General features: G+C 42.9%; 1 protein-coding gene across 1 annotated transcript in view; it reads right to left on the minus strand.

Moving 5' to 3' along the window:
- Window positions 1-24,146, minus strand: part of MSH2 (mutS homolog 2) — a 576,743-nt gene that overhangs the window by 521,616 nt on the left and 30,981 nt on the right. The window contains exons 4-6 of the mRNA XM_085612740.1: window positions 21,112-21,258; window positions 14,813-14,962; window positions 8,295-8,428 (exon numbers count right to left, since the gene is read on the minus strand). Of these exons, the coding sequence (XP_085468866.1) occupies window positions 8,295-8,428; window positions 14,813-14,962; window positions 21,112-21,258 (431 nt within the window). The remainder of the gene's footprint in view (window positions 1-8,294; window positions 8,429-14,812; window positions 14,963-21,111; window positions 21,259-24,146) is intronic.

A 24,146-nucleotide genomic window follows, 5' to 3' on the forward strand; every position in this document is an offset into this window, starting at 1 on the left:
GGCGAGACCTATTGGCTATGCCAATGCTTGTTATAATAGTGCACAACTGGTGGTACACTAGTAGGATCACAGCACACTTGGCACACATGAAAAAACTTAAGTGAGCATGGACAACTAGTGCACCTACTTACCCTAAATGACAGGGTTCAAGCCTAGCAGTCACAACAGGGACGAACCACTCCTGCAGTCATACTTGCAAAACAAGAACAAAAAAACCTGCTAAACAAGGATCCATTTTATCAGCTCGGATTCCATCCATAGAACTGCCAGTCTTATTACATATAGCTGAGAGCTACTCTTGATCTCTCTGCAATATCGGTCCTCTCGTAGGCGATTGGTCATCAGACAGAAAGCACTTGGATGAGGCCTTTCCAGCCAAATCTCTTGCTTTCTTTTCAGGGATACAAGGTGCCATATTTTTGTGGTTTCAGGTTTTTCTCTAGAGGGTGTACGCCAAGAAACCTGCTGCTCTCTTGTTGTGCGAGTTACAACAGCGAAATCGATCTGCCTCTCTGGAAAACCATTTCTCTAGTTGCCATTAGCTTTGCCAATATATCCACAAGTTGTAGGATCTAGAGAACTAAGCTTTGCCCAGTTTTTTCACCAGGAGAAAGTGGTACCAATAGTATCTAGGACGTTGCTCTTATCATACTCTCTGGATCCTTTATCTGCTAGAGAAACAAGTACTTTTGATGTGCCTTAAGTTAAACTTAGAAAGGACCTCAGAGAAGACTCATCTATGGCAGCTGCTTGTGCAGCAAGTAAGTCCCTGAACATTTCAGTGGTTGGGTGCTTTCATGCAGTTTAGAATGCTACAATCAAAACATATAAACCCATAAGATTAGTGCCACAGACGCAACCGAGGCTTTCCAGTATTCCTAAAGCCACTCACGCACTGTAGAATTCAATGCCAATCACTGGCTCAATGAACTGCACTACAGATGTTGGCTAAAGACAAGGTTAAGTCAAGGTATTATCGCAAAATTAATTGTCGATAGTACTCCAATATGGGTTCTGCCTCTGTAAATCTTAGAAGAGTTACAATCATACGGGAATCTGGAGGCATGTGAACCAGAAGTACACATAAGTATAGGGTACTCACTTCAGTGCACAGATAGTCCTTGCTAATGTCCGATTTATTCGTGAAAATTAATATATGTAACCTACCCTCATAACAAACATCCATATCACATTATAACCAACCTTTTCGATTTTATTTGCATTAATTCTGAAAACTGAATTCAGCCCTGCATACCTGACAGACTGGGTGCTGTGGCCTCCGGCAGAACGATTCGTGCACTAGTTTGGAAAGCTGAAGACATCAAAACTTAAAATTAAAAACGGTCAGCAACTTCCTAAAAGCCACTAAAGTGTTCAGCACAGGTTCTGTTTTAAGGAGACAATCAAACGAGACAGTGTTGATTTTTGACAAGTTGGTGAATATTCAGGCAGCTTTCTGAGGAGAGTGGTGTGAATCTCTTGGCGTGCAGGATGACATGTTTCTTAAAAGTAGTTCATTCTTTTGTGGATTTATAGTTGCTGGGGTAATGGGGTGAGGAGGTATCATTTTTATCATATCTGTATTGGAATGAGTCATTTAAGCTCGTCTATTGTAAAAATGAATGTGCTGTATTAATAGATACAAAAAGTTGTGGGTTGGCTATGCCAAGCTGAACACTGAACCCAGTGTCTGTTGCCATCTTACCTAGGAGAGATCATTAGCACATAACAACATAATGTGCTGTAAGGCACAAGAAACATTTATGCAAAAGCAACACTGTGCACTGTACAATCCTTCAAGGCGTGTTTAGGGAGCACCCAGCAGGTATGTCAAGGTCAAAAGGCATGCAGAGAACACCCCACATTTCAGAGGAACGAGAGGAACCTAGCCAGTAAGTGATTGTGAAGGATTTAATTAGGACTATTTCTTGTATAGGTGGATGCAATGTACAGCACTTAAGTCCATTACAAAGTAGCACACATAAGTACCTCAATAGTCATTCTCCCTTCGTCTGCAGATGCCCAGACACCAGCCTGTAGGACAGAACAAAGACATGCACACAGCAAACAGCATCCCCACCTTTTGGTTTCACTCTCCTGTTTGATACGTCACAGAGTCCACCTTTTACCCTCCCCTTTGGTACCACTGGTGGAGTTGGTCCCCAACTGCCCTTTGACTGTTTCTGTGTGAACAACCTTGTGCATGGCCCACACCCAAAAAATTACCTGGAGAGGTTCTTCTCACTTTCCTCTCCGCGAAAATAATCTCCGGTATGGCAGATCAGCATGCTGGATTACTCTTACCCTAGTCGAGGTAGAAGTTTCAGGGGTTCTTGCTTCCTTGTCGGTCTCCATTTGGTTACTTTTCCTCAAATAGATCCTCTCTGGTAGCATTTCAGCAGCCCTACATTTCTGCGTGGTTTGCTTTTCTTCAGTCCCAAACTACCCATGGCTCCTGAGGGCCAAGCCCTACTGATGGCTTCCTGCTGCCTCGGGGCCAACTCATCTTATGTCCACCTACAGCTGTATTCTGCTTCCACCTACCCACAATTCACTCTGCTAGCCATCTGTCGACTCCCCAGTGCTCCTGCACGGTTCTCAGCTTGGCCAAATCCTCACACTAGGTCAATAAAGAAATAACTAATAACAATAGTCAACAAGAGGAGCAAATGCTTAAGGGCTGAGAAAAAGAAAAGCACTGATTCACCATTAAACAGAAAAACAAAATGAGGTGACTAAGGCATGACATCTTTGGGCTAACAGAACACTACACATGCACACTTCTTAATGCGGTGTGTCAGTGGTTGGTTTTAATTTACTTCTAAATCTCAGAGATATCAAATATAGCAAAGGACCAGAGTCAGAACCAGTAAGCTACATAGATAAGGCGAAATACATTTTACAAAAATCCAAGCATTCAGTGCCATAGCACAGAAAGAGCTATAAGCTAAGTTGCTCGAATATATGTCGTTACTACGCATTCCGTTGCAACGCATGCCTTTACCACGCATGCGTTACAACGGAATGTGTTTTCCACGCTTTCCCGTTACCCCGATTTTACCCCCCAAGCCCCCTTTCTTCTTTTTTTTTCCTTTTTCCGCAGGTCTCCGCCGACACTGAAAACGGACTGATGCTTTTTTTCGGATTAGGATGACGTTGTTCCGTGATGACGTTGCTTGCGTGGTGAAGATGGTCGTTGAAGCATTACGCGTTGTGAAGACGTTTACGAGGTAAGTGTATCGTTGTAAACGTATTGCGTAGAAAATGCTTCGTGGTAAAGGCTGTTTCCCAAGTTGCTCACTTAGAAGCACGGATTTAATATTAAATTAAATGCTAGTAAGGTAGCTCACTGAACTTAGCATATTTGCAGAGATGAGCGTGCAGACTGTTGGCTGGTAACAGGTTTATGGTCAAGGGCACATCTGTCTTTTATACTTCCAAGGTCGCCAACAAGTATTTAATTGAGTTTGGTGCCTATACTACCTTATGATTAAACAACAATAACTTATGGTGTGTGTGTGCTATGTAAATGGTCATAGGAATGATAAAATATGATGGTCAAGTGGAAATTAATTTTAGTGTAGCAAAGACAAAAGCTTAAAGAAATATACACTTTCGTATGAAGGTGTGGCTAGGCAGACCACTACAAAATGGGAAACCCTACAAAATGGAAAAAGGTATTTGATAATTTGCAAAATTAAAATTTAAAGTTCTGTTCAAGTGGAAGAAATCTACATCTGTGTTTCAGTTTGCTGAACCATAGAAACAAAGGACACTTAGCAAGCGGTCTCTTATGGCTGTCCTATTTAAAGCCATATTCCTATCACCTTCTAAAAAACTTTTTAGTCCAAGATCTGCAGTCCAGCTGAACTACAGATTTTATTAACTTGCCAGAGATCTACATTTCCAAAGAAAACACTTATGATCAAATACTTTAGCTCTGTTACATCTCCCTACATTTCATCCTCTCATCACCGCCTTGGTGAATGGACTTTAAATGAGAGTAGGAGTCAGCATCTATTCCAGAACTTCCATCTGAAAAACATGTTCCTTTTCTAAAACTAAATCTTCTAAGCACAATGAACAATCAGACATTGACAAACGCGTACGTTAAGCAACTCAAACACTTTCAAAAGTGTTGGAGAAGCGTTAAATAATCAGAATTGGCTATTTAAACTCAGCAAAGGAACACATCCGATATATATCAAATGGCAGGTGATAAGTGCCAAGCATCGTCAGTGAAGTGTTGCACAAAGCAGGCATGAAGTCAGATATCCTTCATTCTGCAGCATATTTATTCTTACCAAAAAGTTGACATAATAAAATATCTAGTTTTAAATTCAACTAAAGCATCCTTGCTCCAAATGACTCGTATACAGCTGGTTGGGTTGAGGAGATCAATCAATCAGCATTTGTATAGCGTGGCACTGTCACTTCCAGGGTTTCTGGGCGCTGAGGTCCATGTCTAAAAGCCAGGTCTTGAGTTTTGTTTTCGAAGTTTGCCAGGGAGGGTGCTGCTTTAAGGTGGAGGGACAGGTCGTTCCAGGTCTTAGCCGCAATGGTAGAAGGAGCAGCTCCTGCTGCAGCTGCAATGGATGCAGGGGGTGTGTGCAAGGACTAGTGAGGCAGTTGTCTTGCGGGCAGGTGGAAGTTCAGTCGATGGTTGATGTAGGACGGCCCATGGTCATGTAGAGCTTTGTATGCGGTGCGTGAGGATCTTAAACTGGCACCTCTTCTGGATGGGGAGCCAGTGGAGGTCCCTGAGGTGAGGGGTGATGCAGGTCAATTTGGGTAGGTCCAGGATCAGTTTAGCTGCAGTGTTCTGTATGGTTTGAGCTCGGTGGAAATTCCGGCGTAGAGCGCGTTGCCATAATCAAGGAAGCTGGTGATTAAAGGCTGCGTGGCTGTCTTTCTGGTGTTGATTGAGATCCTTCTGAAGATTCTGCGGAGCATACGGCGGGTGTTGATGCAAGAGGCGGCAACTGCATTGACTGGTCGTTTCACGGATTGTTGGCTGTTGAAGAAGATGCCAAGAATGCATGCATAGTCTGCCAGTGTGAATGTTGGTCCGCATTCTGCTGACCATCAGCTGGGGTCCCATGCAGAGGTGTTCTTCCAGATCGGTACTTCTGTTTTGCCTGAGTTGAGTTTGAGGCGGCTGTCTATCATTCATCTGGCTACGTTGGTCATGGTGTTGCATAAGTTAGTTTGGGCTTTGGAGGGGTCCTCGGTGAGTGAGCGAATTAGTTAAGTGTCGTCAGCATAGAAGATTATGTGGAGTCCATGGGATCTGACGGCATCTGCCAGGGCGGGGTCATGTAGATGTTGAATGGGGGAGGGGGGGAGGGGGAAATGATCCTTGGGGCACACACATATGAGGTTCTTGGGTGCGGAGGTGAAGGGAGGGAGTTGGATGCTGTGTGTGTGTCCTGAGAAAAAAGAGGTGATCCACTGGAGGGCGTTTTTCTGTATGCAGACATTGTGGAGTCTGTCGATGAGGGTGTGGTGGGAGACGGTGTTGAATACAGCAGAGAGGTCGAGGAGGATCAGTGCCTCAGTTTCTCTGCGGTTGAGGAGAGCTTGGATTGTTGTCTGTGGCTAGGATCAGCATGGTCTCAGTGCTGTGGTTGGCACAGAATCCTGATTGTGAGGCATCAAGTAGGTGGTTTTGCTCCAGATGTCCGGTTAGCTGTTGGTTGATATGTTTCTCAAGTACTTTGGCAGGGTAGGGGAGCAGGGAGACCGGTCAGTAATTTTTGAGGTCACTGGGGTCGGCAGAGAGCTTCTTTAGGACGGGTCTGACCTCTGCATGCCTGTCTGGGAAGGTTGCTGTGGAAATGGAGGTGTTGAGGATGCTGGTGTGTTACATGCGGATTGGGTTGGTTCAGAGGTTGGAGGTGGTGGGGCAGGGGTCAGTGGACCCCCCGGGATGGATGGATGACATGGCTGTGGTAGTCCAAGTAGTGTGCAGAGACCATGTGGATATTGTTCGGCTGGTGTACGCTGGTTGTCTGAGGTTGTCGAGGCTGACAGTGGTGGGTTGGGGGGGGGGGGGGGTGGTGGAAGTTTATGTAGATGGTGGCTATCATGCTGTGCAAGTAGTCTGAGAGGGTGTTGCAGAGTTCTTAGTGGGGGTGGATGGTGTTCTCTACGACTGTCGGGTTGGAGAATTCCTTGACAATTCTTAAGAGTTCCTTCGTGTGTTTGGCACTGGTGTCGATGAGGTCAGGGATGGCTGCTCTCTTGGTTTCCTAGATGGACAGGGGGTATTTGCTGAGGGCTGCTTTGTGAGCGGCTCTGTCGGAGGGGTCCTTGGTGACGCGCCATCGCTTCTCGAGTCGGTAGCAGTTGCACTTGGTGGTTCTGAGCTCTGGTTGTTCTGAGGTTATGTTGGTATTTGCTGGATTCAGCTGGGCGACTTTCAGTGCATTTGTTGATCCAGGGGGAGAAGTTCTGGACCACCTGATTAAGGCCTGCTGAAGTTTCGAGTTGGGTGGAGCTGAGGGCCTATGTTCATAGAGTCTCGGTTACCTTGCCCCAGCTGTGGTGGACGGTGCTGTAGTGCTTGGTGATGGGATGCTGGTAAAGTAATGATAGCGTGGTCGGTCAAGGTGAGTTCTGTGACGTGGGTGACTCTGATTAAGTCACTGGAGGTAAAAATGAAAGAGTGTGTATCCAGCTTTGTGAGTAGGATTCGGTGACCAGTTGGGTGAGGCCCATGTTGTTGAGCTTCTCCAGGATGAAAGTGTTGGAGTCGATGTGTAAATTGAGACCGCCGAGCAGGACGGAGTGGTGGGAGTCTATGGTAAGGGGGAGGTGAGGTTGGAGATGGCGTTGCAGAATGATAGTTGGGGTCTGTTAGGGAGGGTGTCTTATCGTGGTCTTAGCATTAGTTTGTAGTCAGAAGTCATGGTGCTCCATGAGAGGCATTGGGTCATCGTTGGTTTCGGTGCATCGGATTGTTTCCTTGAAGACTATGGCGATGCCCAGCCATGTTTGTTGGGGCGGTCTCGGAGTATCATCTCGTAGCCGTCAAGAGTGGTGGAGGCGATGTAGGGGTTTGAGGAGGGGGGGAATGAGCCATGTTTGGGTGATGTAGGCCATGTCAGGTGAGAGGGTGGGGATAGTGTCCCACGTTTTCGTGGCGTGTTTGCAGAGGGAGCGGACATTGAGCAAGATGCTTTGGAGCAGTTCCAGATTGTTAGTGGTCTTACGAGAGGAAGATGCGCTGAGTCCAGAGCGGTCAGGTTGTCCTGTGTAGCAGCAAAAGCAGCAGTGGTGGCAGGTGAAGGATCCTGTGGTAGATCAGGGAGAGGATGAGAAGCAGCTGTTGGGGCGTCCAGGGCCAGGAGCTCCTCTGTGGTGTAGCAGCTGATGGTGGAGGACCAGGGCTCTTGGAGCTGGGCACAGTCCAGGTGCAGACTAACTTGCCTTTGGTGCGACAGGGAGGGCGTGGAGAACGAACAGCGATGGGGCATTGAAAAACGGAAGAATGGCTGGGGTAAACAACTGGGCTCCGACCCAAAATGGCCCAAACGAAGTCCTCAAAACAAATTAACCAAGCTGAATCAACGGCAACCAAACAAAATTAAAGCAAGCAAACTAAAGTCAAAACAAAGCTCTAAACGGAGGTCTTAACCCAGTGGGCCTCCAAGCAGCAGTCTCAAACTGGCTGCAGTGGAGAGTGGGCGCAGTGTCCTGGTCTCGTGGAGCTGGCAGCAGGGGAAGTGGCACAACGACCAAAAGAGGTCAAGGGCTACTCACTGGAGCCGCACAGCAGCCTTAATTAGTAACCCTGGGAGGTGGGAAAGGCTGTCAAGGAAGCAGGAGGCAACATTTCAGTGGCCAATTATTCTACAGAAAACGCTAATTTAGTTAACTTCCATGAATCTCCCCACATATTTAGAAAGAAGATTATAGGAGGGGGAAATTTGTCACAAACTGGACAGACCCTGAAACTATGAACACCACTTCTGTTGGATTGGTCTCCTCAACCGTTTCCCACATCTAAATGAAACATGTTGCTCATTCAGAAAACAATGTTCTGAAACACAAGGTTGGCATGGAGAAACACATCTTAGCTTGTTCCCTACAACGATTAAACCTCCAGAAAAAGCAAACAGTCTAGCGAAGTGAAACCCTAAATGATAGTTCAGAGATTGAAGTACAGTTACACCCATTTCCAGTTATCATTGCTTCAAGTATACAAACAACCCATAAACACAGCATCACCTAACTGTACCTACTATATAATGGAGTAACTAGCAAAGTAACCTACTAGAATTTGTATTTACCTTTCTTCAATCTTATTCTTGTCCATAAGAGGCTGCTTAATCCATTGGTTCATCAATCTCTGTCCTTGGGGAGTCTTGCACTTATTCAGTAATCCAGACAAAGACTGCGTGCCACTTGTATCTTCAGCAGAACCCTTAAAAAAATCGAGAAGGAAAGGGACTGAGCTTATGACATGGTTCTTCGGATGTTAAAGAACAAAGTCAGCTTCTACATCAATCGCACTAAACAGTATTGCCTGCCAAACAAGATGTAGTCTACTACTGAGAATAAGCATCATTTCCCACATCGAAGATCACTGCAGACTTACTCATCTAAAATCACAACTATTATAGGGAAGTTTCTCGTACAACAGCTTATAGAAGCAAATGTTCCTGGACGTTTTAAACTCAGCTGCATGCCAGGTTATGTAAAGGGCTAGATTACTTCAGTAGGAGTGATGTGGAAATATAACTCCCTTCTCCTGGTTATGCTACTTAGGAACAAGTGTGTAGTTAGTGCGAGTATAGTGCGTGAGTATTGTGTGTGTGCATCTCACTCCAAGATGCTCGTTTTCTCTAGAATCAGAGTGCAATGGAAGGAGGCTTCCTACTGGGGTAAATATGTGCTTTGGACTCCTGGAACAAAATTCCAGAATCCTGACGTAAGGCCGAAGACCATCTATCTTATGCTCGTCTTCCTCAAACATCCTTCACCATGTTTGGCAAGTTTGAAGTGGTACAGTACGAATCTGCATAGATTAATATAATTTAAGGGAGTACGAGATGAAGGATGGTGAATGCAGGGCCTGAAGGGCACAGGCGTTATATCTAGCAGCATATGGAGCTGGTAACAGTCTGCACAGGGTAAACTGTATGACCAATGTATTTGCCAATCACCTCGAGAAACTGACCTCCAATAAATGCAACAAAAATGGAATGTAAAATGAGTATCCTCCATTTCATTTATTGTATGACTAATTGCTGCTATTTAGAGTTACCACAATGAGTTCAACAATGTACAAAGATTTCAATTTTTTGTTTCTTTTTTCCCCATTGTAGAGTGTATCTCTGTTCCCTAAAGTATGTTGGGTAGGGACTGAAATGTGTCCATCTTTTCCCCTCAATGTGGTTGAGAACATGAGACAGTCTAGGAGTAAAATAAAGTCTTAAATGCTGACAGACCTAAGTAGTGGTCTTTAGAAACATGTGCACAGTAAGGTTTAGTTTACAAGATGGACGATGCACACATGGCAAGCAAACAAATGTTCACTAAAGGTATATTGCCCAAGACAGCCCTGGTTACAACTTTTTTGTGCAAACTAAAAACAATGTACAAATGTGGAAAATGTATTTTTCTTTTAGTGAGCAGAAACTGTGATAGTCATTGTCGTTGCCTATCTGCTCCTGCACAGAATGTATTATTAGGATTGGTAATTCAAGTGTCAAAATGAATTTATTAATTGCTGCTCTGTGTGAATTAGCACAATAAACAAAGGTATGGTTTATAATATAAAATGATAGTGTGGTACATAATGCTGGTCTTTAATTTCAAGTAAATGTAAAGAGATCTCTTAAATTTAGGAATTTAGGTTGCAGTTCTGTGCTCGGATTGTTATACAATAGGTAGGCTGTCCTGTTTTCAGTGTTTATTGTTGTGGATTTCAGTGGTATTTTCTCAGTGTTTCCAAAGACTCTGAAATCATTGCTTATCAGTTTATATTCAGTTGACTAACCCCCAAAACAGACAAAAACGGTCTTCCAGTGCTCACAAAACATCGTTCTTTGCAGTGATTGTTATAAAGCCCATATTTAATTTGAAGGAGGAGTAATGGAGGGTGTGTAGCGGCTTCCTATTAACAATGTGCCTAATTGACTTATGCCAGACTGTTTTAATATTATAAGTGCATGTACTGCATTCTCATTCTACCTCACACCTCATTACCCTCTTACATCACATCTGCCATACTCACTTTGTCTCTCTCTGGTTTAATGAACTATTCATGGATAAAAAAAGAATGCTATATTCAGAGGTTTTAATAAAATTCCTGGACACAGGTGGGGGTCAATCGCCTACTCCTTACTGAATATCAAGACAATGTAGGGGTGGTAAACCATGCCAACAGCATAGTGCCTTGTGAAACCTTTACAATTTTGAATTACATTTGATTAATTTGTAGCCCTACGCTCTAATAGTATCGTATGGCATCTGAAACTTGATGCTTTAAGAATATTTGCCACTGCTTTTCTGCACTCTTTGTCAGACTAAATTAAGGTGGTGCTTCTGTTGTGTGGACATTCATAGCTGCCCAGTGTCTCACATTACATTAGCCCTGACCTTTTATCAGACATCACAGTGTATTCCGAGGTTTGACATTTTGTTGTTAACTTTGTAACAATTGGCTCAAAAGCCCCAGCAGTAAAGTGCAGTTGGGGAAAACGGCAGGATTGGCTGAAGGTTTCACACATAACAAAGGGTGCCTTGCAGCTCAGCATTTTGTTGGTATGCGGAAAGTCTTTTGCCATGTTTTCACCACTGTCCCATCTACATGGAGACAGCAATCTTTTCATGGTACATGTCACTACACACTGCATTTGTTGAAAGCCTGGGTGTTTGGCAGTTGGCCTCCTATCAATACTGACTTGCTAGAGAAGGGGGCTGATGCATCAAATGGTTTTATACATTCTGTGTCTGTGGGTAAATGTGCTGGTACATATTGGCCAAGATTCTTAACAGCCATTTCACCAATTATACTGAAAGAATTAAACACTGCCAAACAATCAAGTAGGGTTGTAATATTCTCATATTATCTACAGTGTATAAAATAATTACATCAGACCTAAAACATGCTTCTAAACACCTTTATTCCAAGCACACAAATCTGAAGAAAACAAACAATATTTTAGTTAACAAAACTCACGAAAAGTAACCTTGGACCACTCTTTTTTGTTGCTACCTTTTATAAAAAAAATTACATAGTATTGGCCTCTTCTGGAAGAAATAAAAATGAAGCATTCTCTCTCACTTCCTTTTCTTTGAATGTCATTTTAGTTTGTAGCTTTGCAGGTGTATTATCAGTGTTTATATGTCTTCCCGGATGTAGGAGGTATCCCTTTTGGTGGGGTTTTATCAGTTACTAAAGGTTTAAACCTAAAACATGACAGCCTAACAATAGGGTGCCTACCTTTGAGAAAAAATATGAGCTTGTGAGATGTACAACCCAGTCTTTGTGATTTGAAAATAGAGCCAGCAAGCATAGTTCACCAAATCTTCTTAAATAGGTGACAGCTACTACATACAATATACCACAACAGCTTGGAGGCACACGAATGCCCGGGGTTCAAGTATGGTCCCATAGGTCTAGTTACCATAATGTGTATATCGGACAGGGATGCTGGGACTGAGTTAAGGGATGATTTTTTTCAACTGCCAATAAATGCATTTAGTTTAGGTATTCTGATGAAGGTGTGGTTCTACATTTTGTAGATAAGCAGCAATGGCACCCATACGTACAAGTACTTCTGTGTATTGAAAGCCTGCCTTTTCATACATACTCAATTACTCCATAATGCCCTTTCCCTAAACATGCAACACATTTTTACCTTGTACTGTGGAATAATGTGCAAATAGATTCCATTTTTCTATGTAAAATGTATGCATGGTTTATCTTTATGCCTTTATTAAGACAGGTATATATGAGAATGCAGTCTTAGACACCCAAACTAGAACGTTGAGCTCCATATGGCTTAATTCAATGACATAGGATTCGAGTGTGAAATGTTCCCTCCTCTTCCACTAAGATTATGTATAAGTAGTAGATGTACCTTTGCACGGTTTTCATGAGATGCTAGAGCCATGCCTGGACAGCCTATGTTGGAGCAACTAGGATCATAGTCATTGGAGCCTGTAGCATCAGAGGTACAAGCATCAAGTCATAAAAGGGGTAATGCCCCAGACTAATATTCGCAAGCACGTTCTCCAAAGATTAATTTTGTGCAAATGTTATTTTGGCATTTTGTGTTATCCCTGGTCACTAAGGGATTGATGTCTAGTGTGACTCTTACTTGAAAGTGCACACCTAGGTGTTGTATTTTTCTCTTTCACTTTTGTGTTTCCTGTTAATCCTCATTTAACATGTATGTCATGTTGACTATGATTGGTATATGGGCTACCATCAAAATATGCTTCTTGTCAGTATCCAAAGCCATATTAACTTCCTGTGCCTACCTAGACAACATATTTAAGTCGCACTGGTCCTGTAAGCAGTGCTTTGTTGCAGTGCCGTTAGTGAGGACCAAAACCACTTTGTCAAGTAAATGACTAACCTTATGTCTTTTGAGCTCTAGTATTCAGAAGTGCTAATGTCGAGGAACATTGGTCATAATGGTCACCTGCAGTTGCTGGTCAGCACAATTTGACCTATTTTGCAACTTTGCTTCTACCAAATTAGAGCATCCCGAGAACCACCTGGCTGTGACCACGATCAGGCAGATTAGTCAATTAGCTGCCCTATCTGTAAACTGGAATTTGGAACTAGGGCAATGCAGGAGGGCATTATGACCATTAGGTTAAACCCTACCCTCAATTTCAGAGAATGCCATGCCTGCTAAAGAGGAACCATATTCAGGAATGCATACACTTTCTTGGATGGTGCATGATTTCAACATTTCTGTATGCAGTGGTTACCTCCACTTACGAAGATTCATACTTTCTTGGTATAACAAGCAAATAGTCACTATGGTCTCATCCTGGCACTGTTGAAATACCTTCTGCTTTACCAGTCTAAACACAAGCATGCATGGACAGCCTGAGAGTACACTTGTGCTGCCACCTCCAAGACTTTAATAGGGTACCGTCAGATACATCTAAAGCCATATGTAATGACTATGAACAGCTAATGTTTTCTTCTAACCACAAATCTTAGTTGCCATCAGTGCCATGGTTGAATGTGTCACTCCTAGAACAACTGTATGGATTTTTGCAAAATGGTCACACAATAAGTCATTATCGTCTGGATTGTACGTGGCCTCCACCACAGCTGATTACCTTATCAGGCTGGTAGTCCTAGGCTCCCTAGACATCACTATCATAACAATGGACCGCTCAAACCAGACTTTCCTCATCTCCTGGTGCCCTTTGCAGGACACTTCAACAATTACTTCTGCACTAGAAACATATACACCACTTGCTTAGGTAGCAGCTCATCCTTCAGCATTTTCAAACACTATTATGTGGCGGATATGCAAACTCTATATTATATGTGGTCCCGATTTCCCTCCAATACCCTCAATAGGCTTTTCGAAATACTGTTATCCACTGCAAATACATATCAATGGGAAAAAAGCTTGTTTTCCATTGCTGGGACATGATGTTCAAACCTGTGGCTGCAGCTCATCTCCTTCAGTCAATGATTATTTCTATGTTTAAAATGCCACAGTTTGAAAAGCTTTTTCACAACAGTGGACAGGTTTAGAACCCATGTACAACATAAAATTGAAGATGGGTAAATAAAGGAGATGTTTTTCACCTTTGGGTTTGTGCGACATCGATCCATCAAGACCAGATCTCTTCGTTATCATTTCACACAGACCTAGAGATGAAAGACATGCCCATAATTCACAGGTACCCATCTTTAACTATGTACATTATATATGGGTCCCATAACGAAGCACCATCGCAAAAACGCCTTTCAAATATTGGTAACTGCAATTACATTACACTAGTGAGAAAAAAATGCTTGTTTCTCACTGCTGTTACAAGGAAATGGTCAATTCTAAAGCTGGAGCCTGCCATTTCACTTCATCCCTTTTTCTAGGTTTAAAAATACCACAATTCGAAAAGAATGCCACCCATCGGGGATGGGTTTGGAACGGATACACAAAATGAGTTAGAGGGTAACTTTTAGCTCAGGGTTCCTTAACGTTTTAACAACTTAGCCTTCACCATCATGGTCTATAAAGTCCCTAGATGGAAAACGCCCTTCTTATTCAAATTTAGAATTCTATATTTTGCCCACTATACTTACCCTTTCACCTCCAAATTCTAAGCTCAGACTGTCCGACAGTTATTAGAAACCAGGTGAGCCTTAGCTCTGTCCTCTGCATGGGTCAGCTTGCCAACCTGGTACTCCACCAGAAGCTCTAGGGTTTTACCGTTCTACTAGAAAACTTATGATTTTCATCTGCAACTGGAGGAATTCGTCACAACCGTTTGTTTAGCAACATTGTTCCAAATGCTTGCAAAATCCCTAATTACCACTTAGTAATAAGCTAGAGATTTTTGTAAAGGAAAAAAAAAAACGTACACACACAGACTGACAGACAGATATTCGGTCTCTCACTACATTCTGCCTATCTCCGGACAAATGAAGGGGTCGCCACTCCTTTCTATGGCCAGGATAGTTTGTCAGTGACTCAGACAGTACCACCTGCAGCGATGTACAAGTCTTTTAAACAAGTGGAACAATGCTTATAAAGCTTTTGGAGTAGAACGTTTCCAAAACATACAGTGCAACAAATGTGTTTGCCTACAGAGAACATACCTGGAAAAGGTTAAGCGCATGCACAGCAGCATTGTCCAGTCTCATGTATTGATTCAGATCAAAAGTAGTGAGGCTAAATTGACCAAAATTAGAATCATCAGATAACAGCTCCAAATACTTGATAACAGCAGATAATGATGCCATTGCAACCTAGAAGGAAATTAATACAAAAACATTGATCAGTATTGCTGTACTGTTAAACATTTCTTGGTTTATTGGACAGTTGATTACCATCTGATGTCTTACTGCTACTTCTATAGGTGAGTACAGAACAGTCTTAATTGCATAAAGTCAAGGTACCATTCAAATTAATTATTTTCTTTATTTTCTCTGATTCATAGAAGACCAAGTAGAAAAAGTTTCTTACCAGTGACAATCATTTGAAAGCATAGCGATCTAATAAAGCTAAGCATGGATTACCGTGCTTAGCTTCATTACTACCCAGAGGTGGTCCTCAGCTAGAATAACCAACTGGGCAGCAGCAGCAATCTACACACTGGAGAAAATTAACACAATAGCAATACTCTTTTTCTTATTTCAAATAATATCCTATGGAGGATCCCATCTATAAGGTAGACTTGCAGAGGCAGGCTCACACGCAAACAGCCCTGGGGCAATGTCATAGACATAACAGTTATATTTGGGCATTTGAATGATTCAGATCGGCCCTAATGGATGAGGTTAAAGCATTAATCAGGTAATTTCAAACCAATGTGTGTGTTTGTTTTAAAGTTTCTAATGCATACCACTCACATGGAATAAGGTATAAGGCCTTTTTGCAGTTTAAACCATGTGACCCGTAAAAGTGCAGGTTGTGTGCCTGCAAAAGGGCTTTTTACAATATATGTATTAAAACCATTTTTATGATCTGGACAAGGTTTCTTCTCTTTTCACAGTTTTGTGTGCCATAAGTGCAAATGTTGATGCTATTGCATATCAAAGGTTTCTTTTTTTGCTTTATAGAGTCCAGGACCCTCTTTGTCTTTTGGGTCTGTGATCTAGAATATTTATCAAGCCATCATCGCAAGTCCTCCACCCCCACGACAACAGACCACTCTTAATGTTATTCTATGACATTTGTCCATTTAGAAGAGGTGCTCATTCTTGACACACCCAAGAGATTTCATAATCTAATTTGGAATGAAGAGTGTGAGTTCCTAGCAATCTTTCCCTGATCTGGTTCTGGAGAACAGCGTTCTCCAGGTTTTCTGTCCTGGCTATTAGAACTTTAATGATTCACAGGCTTCTGTTAAGATTGGCCATTTTCAGGCCATCGTATGCCTGTTTTCTAGAACCATCCTCTAGATTGTTCTCAATAGCATTTGTCATATCCTTCAACAGAATGTACCTCTAATTTAATTTATTTAACTTGCATTCCAACTTTGAAATCGACTTTACGGTTCTACTCAAAACTTGGCCTCCATTAAAATGTTCCTGGTGACTCCTCTCTGGATTTTTGCCTGGAATTGGAGCCCCATAGGTTGAAAAAATTGCCCCAGTTAATTTCTATTACCCCTTACTTTGGGGTCACCAACACACTAAAAGTGTGAGGCACCCTCATTTTGAGACCAATCTGAGTCAGTTCTGAGACACTCTGGCACTCCCCGCAGAGAAACTCCTGATTAGTATGTCCAATTTACAAAGTAAATAAACAGCATTCAAGAGGCTTTCTCATTTGCTCCTACTTTTCCTTATATACAATTCTGAGTCTTGCCTATGTTGTCTGCCAGATTCCAGATGGCAGCTCTCCTAAAGCTCAGATTTCTTTTGGCACTTGTCATGCTCATTCAATGCATTCCAGCACTGGAAAGCCTTTGCTTGATGAGCAAGACATAGAATCTGGGTTGCCTCAGACATTTGCTCGTCCTGTGCCTCTGCAGATTTGCAAAAGTTCTCATTCGCACAGCACTGAGTCTCATGTTCCATGTCCGTCCCCTCTCATCTGTTTGGTATATGAATAGGCAAGTGCTAACAAATGTGTCCATCTGTTGGGCAGCTGGGCATACCGCCCACCTCCAATATATTGGAGAGCCATCAGAATGACTGCTCAGAACACAGGCACTAATACCCGTTTCAAAATAATACCGTACTAGATACTATATGCAGACCAAATACCCCTAAAATTGGGGTCATCTATGAACTTCTTAGGGATAATCTCCCTGATGACCTGGGAAAACATCTATTGGGATGGCAGACCTCTCTTGCAATCCAACCGAATATTCCTTTGCGAGCGTATGAATTATCACAGGTGTGCTTAAGGTCTATAAATCTCCAGGCACAATTTTATAAAACCTTTTTCTCCCTTTATTTTACACCATATAAGATTGCAAAATGGGCAGTAGGAAAGGGAATTACCTGTCCACGTTGTTCGATGGGTGCTGCTGACACGATTCACATGTTTGCCTCATGCGACAAACTATCAGGTTGGATAAAGGAAATCTCTGACTTCCTTTCAGAAATTCTCCAAGTTAGTATATCTATCACTCGGGAGGAAATTGTGTTAGGAGTATCTAATAATCAAAGACCTAATCATATGCAGGGCCTTATTTTTGTAGCCATGGCTGTCCTCCGACTCTGTATAGCTTCAGCGTGGCTGGATGCTACTTCACCGGCTTTTGCACAATGGAGGACTAGATTACTAGCAATTTGCACCCTGGAAGTAGCCATATATAAAACTAAAGGGAGGAGAAAAAAGAGAAGAGGGATGCAGATCTGGGGACCGCTTTTGCATTGGCAACTAGATCACACCTAAAATGCTTGGTCTATAATATGGTCTCATTTGGGAGAAAATTCATTGTAACTATATAGATTTTGACAACACATATTGTATTATCTTACAGATTTACCGAATTGCTTTTCTTTCTTGTGGATGGGTATGATTTGAAGTAATACCTTGGTCCAAAGGGGGGGTGGGGGGCTTATGTAAATATTATATAATTTTGTGAAAATTGCTAATAAAAATCATTTAAAAAAAAAAAAAGAACACAGGCACTAAGGTGATAGAGGGGAATTTAAATTGACGGTGGTGTTTTAGTGAATACATCTGGGCGTGCTTGCTTAGCGTCCCTGAAACAGGCAATCAGCATTTAGGGTTTGTCAGACAGGATGTCAATTTCCGGCGTAAGTTAAAGGGGATCACAGAATGCTCACATTGTGCGTTTGTGTTTAATTCAAACAGCAAATCACAGCTTAAAAAGAGTTTTAAAACTAGCAATTTACAGACAAGACGGGTCGTGTCTGAGGACAACCTTTGCACATATGCATTTGAAAAGTAGCTGGACTATTTATTATTTATTCTAGTCCTCAGGCGGTAGGAGCTATTTGAAAGAAATGGTAGGATTTTGTCTAGATTAGAGCTCAACAAACGCTGATTGGCACCTGTTGGGGTATTTGATGAACATGAGGATGGGAATGGTGTTAATAATGCGCCTAAATAAGAATTGCTTAAAAAGGTAGGTCCTGTGATCTCCTGCAGCCATGGCATCAGAGGAGCTGTAACTCTGGCTTCACCAATGAGTAGCTATAAGCTACTGGTCGCTCTCCAGTTACTTTGAAGTAGTTCCCCTGTGTATAGCCCAGCCCATTTAATTAGAAATGTTAGTTTAGTTGAATTGATGTATGCATCCCAAAAATAAAAAGCGTGAAATTGCAGTGAAAACGTATGTATTTTCAGAACTCCTAAGCTCATATTACAAGAAAAATGGATTTTCAAAATACAATCGAAGCGGATATTCGAGCGATAAACTGTGCAGTATTACTGATATTATTACTTCAGGGCCAGCGCATTGCAGCTATGGCTGCCATGTATTACTAATGTAGAGGCATTCCAAATAAAAAAAAAAGACTTTCTACATTACCGCTGGCAAGCCTGCCTTATACACTGAGGGAATCGGCGCCGGTAATCTTGCAAGGTCAATTGGCTATCTTTGAAAGCAGTGTTAAAAAAGAAAACATACATTTAGACAAGTATATACAAATGTGTGTGTGTGGGAGGGGGGTGTTCTTTTGTGTACAAGTGGCCTGGAATACTATTTGCAGACAAGAGATATTCAGTATTCAAAAATATCAGCATAGATCGAATTACAGACAAAAGAAGAGATAGATAGTGTATACCCTATGCTAAAGGATTTCCTTCACATCAACCCAACACATTGCCTACAGGCAACAAGTCATACTTTGGGCATGCACAATATAGTGCAGAAAATCCCCTTTACGTACCACAAACCAGTCTCTTCCATTACAACATGGTGAAGTATCAGTGCAGTAACAAAGCAGCAAGTTTGACAGAAGGTGAAACGTTCTAAAATGAGAGTAAAATCACTCAAATTCTCCAAAACCTACTCCATTGGACAACATGGGAATGAGACTCAGGGACTATTCCTTTCAAGGAACAAACTGAAACTGGTAGGCTGAAAGACTATGGTCAACTGTGGATAGATGCACGGGTACAATGACAGGTGCAGGCCTATCAGGTGTTCTACAACTTTGAGGATGTTGGAGAGAGTGCAAAGTATCTGAGAATTGTATAAAGAAGGCATTCATGGTCCAGGGTGCATACAATGCATCCTTGCATCCATGAAATTACTGTGGATTTAATTGCCCATTACATGTGTATGCTTTTCTCTAGCTTTACTTATATCGCTCACTTGCATCTCATTGCAAGAATAAGCAAAAACAAATGTTCCACAAGTGCGAGGCTTTAGAGAAAGGCATCAGCAGCAACAATTCTATTCCTATACCATTATTTAGAAACACACTCGCACATGAGGAAACCTTCTGCAAGAGGACAGCCGCCTATTATTAACATGCAAGCAACAGAAGCAGAACATAATTGATGAAAAACAAAACGCCTGCTTAAGTGAAAGAGGTCCTCCTTCCCTACAGGGAAGAGAGATATGGGTCTTCTGCAGTGGGTGGAGATATGCTCTGGAAATAAAACATGCCAGCGGTGGACCATACTGTTCAATTCTGTCCCAACTGTGATATTTCTCGTAAAAGGCAAAAGGTAAATCTGCATTATAAACCAATTTTTGAAAAACTATATCTATTTAAAGCTGCTAATAATCAATAAATAGGTGGATAAAAAAAAAAAGAATCAAGAGGTTTAAGCACACATGAACAGGATGAACCATCAGTCTTTCCTGGTGTCTAGAATAAGGTTGGGAAGTTCAGTGGGTTGATGGGTAATGAAATGTTGTGGGAAATCTTGCGTAAGAACTGGTAAGCAGGCTTGAAATCATCAGTTGCTAAAAACAAGGTTCGGTGACTACTGGAAATCAGAAGGAAGGTGATTTATTTTATGGTGCAGTATACAGTCCAGAATATCGATCTGTGCTTTGAGGAGCAAAGCAGAATAGAAGAGCATGGAAGAAGATGAAACCCTTCTGCTTATATGTGTTACATCAGTTATTTATTATGTAAACGTGTTTGGGCCATATGGAGGGGACATCTAGCCAAAAAGGAAAAGATGACTAGGCTCTAAATCAAACCTAGTAAAAATGATAATTCTCACCAGATATAATATGAAGAGGTACCCTGCCCTTTAAATAACACTTTGGCACAGAAAAAATAAGGACCGCAATAAGTCTGACAGCAGCTATTTTTCATGTCTAAAAAAAGTTGGTCCCATTACTAAATAGTTTAGTTGTTCACCGTTTTAGATCACAGACTCTTACTGCCTTGCCCCTCCAGCCTACCTCACCTTAGTTTCTTACATCGTTCTATTTTTAGGGTTTTATTTCATGTTTTGCTAATTAGATATAGGTTTGCAGAGTTGTATTATATGTGAATATATATTTTATACAAAATAATATATTTTAGATTGAAAAATTTTAACATCCTTGCTGATGTAATCCACATCAAATTGATGTATCATGGGCTTCAATCAGAATAAAAAAAATGACGTCGCCACCCATAGATTCGTTTTTGATGGCTTGCGAAAGACAGAGTGGCAATAATGAGATATCAAAGGAACCCAGTCAAAGTTAGGTTTTGCTACAATGAACGTGGGAATGGGCAAACTAAATAAGTTTTCTCTTTGCTGCAATCATCTATGGACACGTTGCATGAAGACAGCTGAAGAGTGAAGGATTTTCATTGGTGTTTGAAATCATATTGGAGCTAGTGATAGGAACAAGGATCCTCCTCCACCACCCTGCTTACCAAAGATGCATCTATAGACCGTGTTAGTTGAACCCCTGTATTACTCCTTCAGCGCACACACAGTACAACTCACAGCCACTAGTGCAAGTTCTATCCACGTGCGACTTGATAATGTTGATTTATCATTCTTTACCCACCTGCTTTTCCATTTCTGGCAACGCAGAACTGGTTACTTGCTCTCCCTTTTTTGGCTTCAATAAACGATTCAGATCTTGGACATTATCTTTTGTTGTGAACTCTCCTTTCTTTCTGTCTGTGATCAAAATGCCGCCCCTCTGAACAATCTGTGAAAGTCCAAAATCAAAAGTAAACTGTTACGGACTAAAAACATGGATGTGAATTATTAATAGTCTAAAATACTTACAATATTTTTGAAAAGTGAAATGAAACGTGGTCAAAAGTAGCAAATTCATCTATAGAAGAGCTCCTGTAAACCTAAGAAGAGGGCTCTGCCATTAGCTTAAATGCAGTTAGACCATTACAAAAAATGGGGTAACCCAAAAATGTCAAGGACCTGGGTACAATGTAATACGAAAAACAATGGTCCTGGACCATAAATCAAAATAGGTGGTAGTTCCTAACTTAGTGATATCATTCACATATTCTGAGCTACATATAATCTATTTTGGTAGCTCTTAGTATCCAATACAGTATTGCTCATAAGGTCAACCATGCAACAAAACGATATCCACAGTTAGTAAAGCTTTTTATTCTTTTTTTATAAAAATTTTTAAATTTCCATTAACAATTGTGTCAAGGTTGTTCCAAGGGGAACGTGCAAATAGTAAGGGTGCTTGAGTAAAGAGAGTGAAAAAGGAAAGAGGGAATTATTTCAGAGGTTGTGACATAAGAAAAACTTATGGCTGTCCTCCGTTAGTAAGGTGCCACACAGTAGAACTGGTGGGGGCTCAGTCGCGTGATGCCACCCACTTGCGTTCCAAAACTTGTTTCTTTTATTCTTTTTTCACCACGATTGGAGTCAATCCCGGGCTAAGGACGGGGATCATGCTGTTACCAAACTTGCAGCCGTCGCGATAATGTTACCCGGCTGCAAGTTTGGTAACAGCATGATCCCGCGACTGAGCCCCCACCAGTTCTACTGTGTGGCACCTTACTAACGGAGGACAGCCATATGTGGTACACCACTGGATTTCCATTAAAGGGATTCGCTTCGCGCATCGCAGCGGGCAATCTACTAGGCCCAACCCTTCCAGGTTGTTCCCCAGTCCTGAGGAAGATCCGCAAGGCCAAGGTTCAAACCACCACTAGGCCACCAAGACGGATCGAAACGTCGACGCCCCATACATACATACCTGGGATACGCCTATCTGCCCACGTGCTCTATTAGAATTGGCTTCTAATGAATGTATAATCGCTTGATTTATCTATCGTATAAACTGATACACGTGACCAGGTTTTTGCACTTGGATGGTGAATGACAACCAGTCCATTGCTTAACTTATTTAAGTTTTTCTTATGTCACAACCTCTGAAATAATTCCCTCTTTCCTTTTTCACTCTCTTTACTCAAGCACCCTTACTATTTGCACGTTCCCCTTGGAACAACCTTGACACAATTGTTAATGGAAATTTAAAATTTTTTATAAAAAAAGAATAAAAAGCTTTACTAACTGTGGATATCGTTTTGTTGCATGGTTGACCTTATGAGCAATACTGTATTGGATACTTGGTTCACCGACGAACTCAAGAGCTCCAAGAAGAACTGCCGAGCCCTCGAGAAAGCATGGAGAAGAGACCCAACGCCGGACAACATGACTACCCTCAAGCTCGCCACCCGAAGGCACCATCAACTGATCCACGCCACCAAGAAAACAGCATTCAAGGACCGGTTGGACAACAACGCACACAACAGCAAGGAACTCTTCAACATCGTCAGAGAGCTCTCCAACCCCAACGCCGGAACCAACGACATCACCCCATCGCAAGACCTCTGCAACTCCCTCGCCTCCTACTTCCACAACAAGATCGCTGACATACACAACAGCTTCAGAACACAACCAACGCTCCCCACGACCAAACCAACGCCCCCCACCACCACCCTCAACGCCTGGACACCGATCAACCTCGAAGACACCATCAGCACGATGAACTCCATCCACTCCGGTTCCCCAACCGACCCCTGCCCTCACCACATCTTCAACAAGGCCGACGCTGTCATCGCACCCCACCTGCGGGACATCATCAACACCTCCCTCAACACCGCCACCTTCCCTGAGAGCTGGAAGCACGCCGAACTCAGCGCTCTACTAAAGAAACCAATGGCGGACCCCACCGAACTCAAGAACTACCGCCCCATCTCGCTCCTCCCGTTTCCAGCCAAAGTCATCGAGAAGACCATCAACAAGCAACTGGCAGCCTTCCTCGAGACGACTGGTTCCCTCGACCCTTCCCAGTCAGGCTTCCGGGCCAACCACAGCACCGAGACCGCCCTCATCGCTGCCACAGACGACATCCGAACCCTGTTGGACAACGGAGAAACAGCGGCCCTCATCCTCCTGGACCTCTCCGCGGCATTCGACACTGTCTGCCACCGCACCCTAGTGCAGCGCCTCAGCAACGTCGGGATCAAGGAGAAGGCACTGGAATGGATCATCTCCTTCCTCACCGGAAGGACACAGAGAGTCCGCCTGCCCCCGTTCAGATCAGAAGCCACGGAAGTCACCTGCGGCGTCCCTCAGGGCTCCTCGCTCAGCCCCACCCTCTTCAATGTCTACATGAGCCCCCTCGCAGCCATCGCACGCCAACACAACCTGAACATCATCTCCTACGCCGATGACACCCAGCTGATCCTCTCCCTGACCAACGACCCCGCCACCGCCAGAGCCAACCTACACGAAGGGATGAAAAACGTGGCCGAGTGGATGACGACCAGCCGCCTGAAACTGAACACAGACAAGACGGAAGTCCTCATCCTGGGCTCCTCACCCTCCGCCTGGGACGACTCCTGGTGGCCCCCTGCCCTGGGCAACGCACCCAAACCGACAGACCACGCACGCAACCTGGGCTTCATCCTAGACTCCTCCCTCTCCATGACCAGACAAGTCAACGCCGTCTCCTCGTCGTGTTTCAACATCCTGCGCATGCTACGTAAGATCTTCCGGTGGATCCCCACCGAGACCAGGAAAACAGTCACCCAGGCCCTCGTCACCAGT

Source organism: Triturus cristatus, chromosome 6, assembly GCF_964204655.1.
Source record: "Triturus cristatus chromosome 6, aTriCri1.1, whole genome shotgun sequence".
In the NCBI taxonomy this organism is placed as follows: Eukaryota; Metazoa; Chordata; class Amphibia; order Caudata; family Salamandridae; genus Triturus; species Triturus cristatus.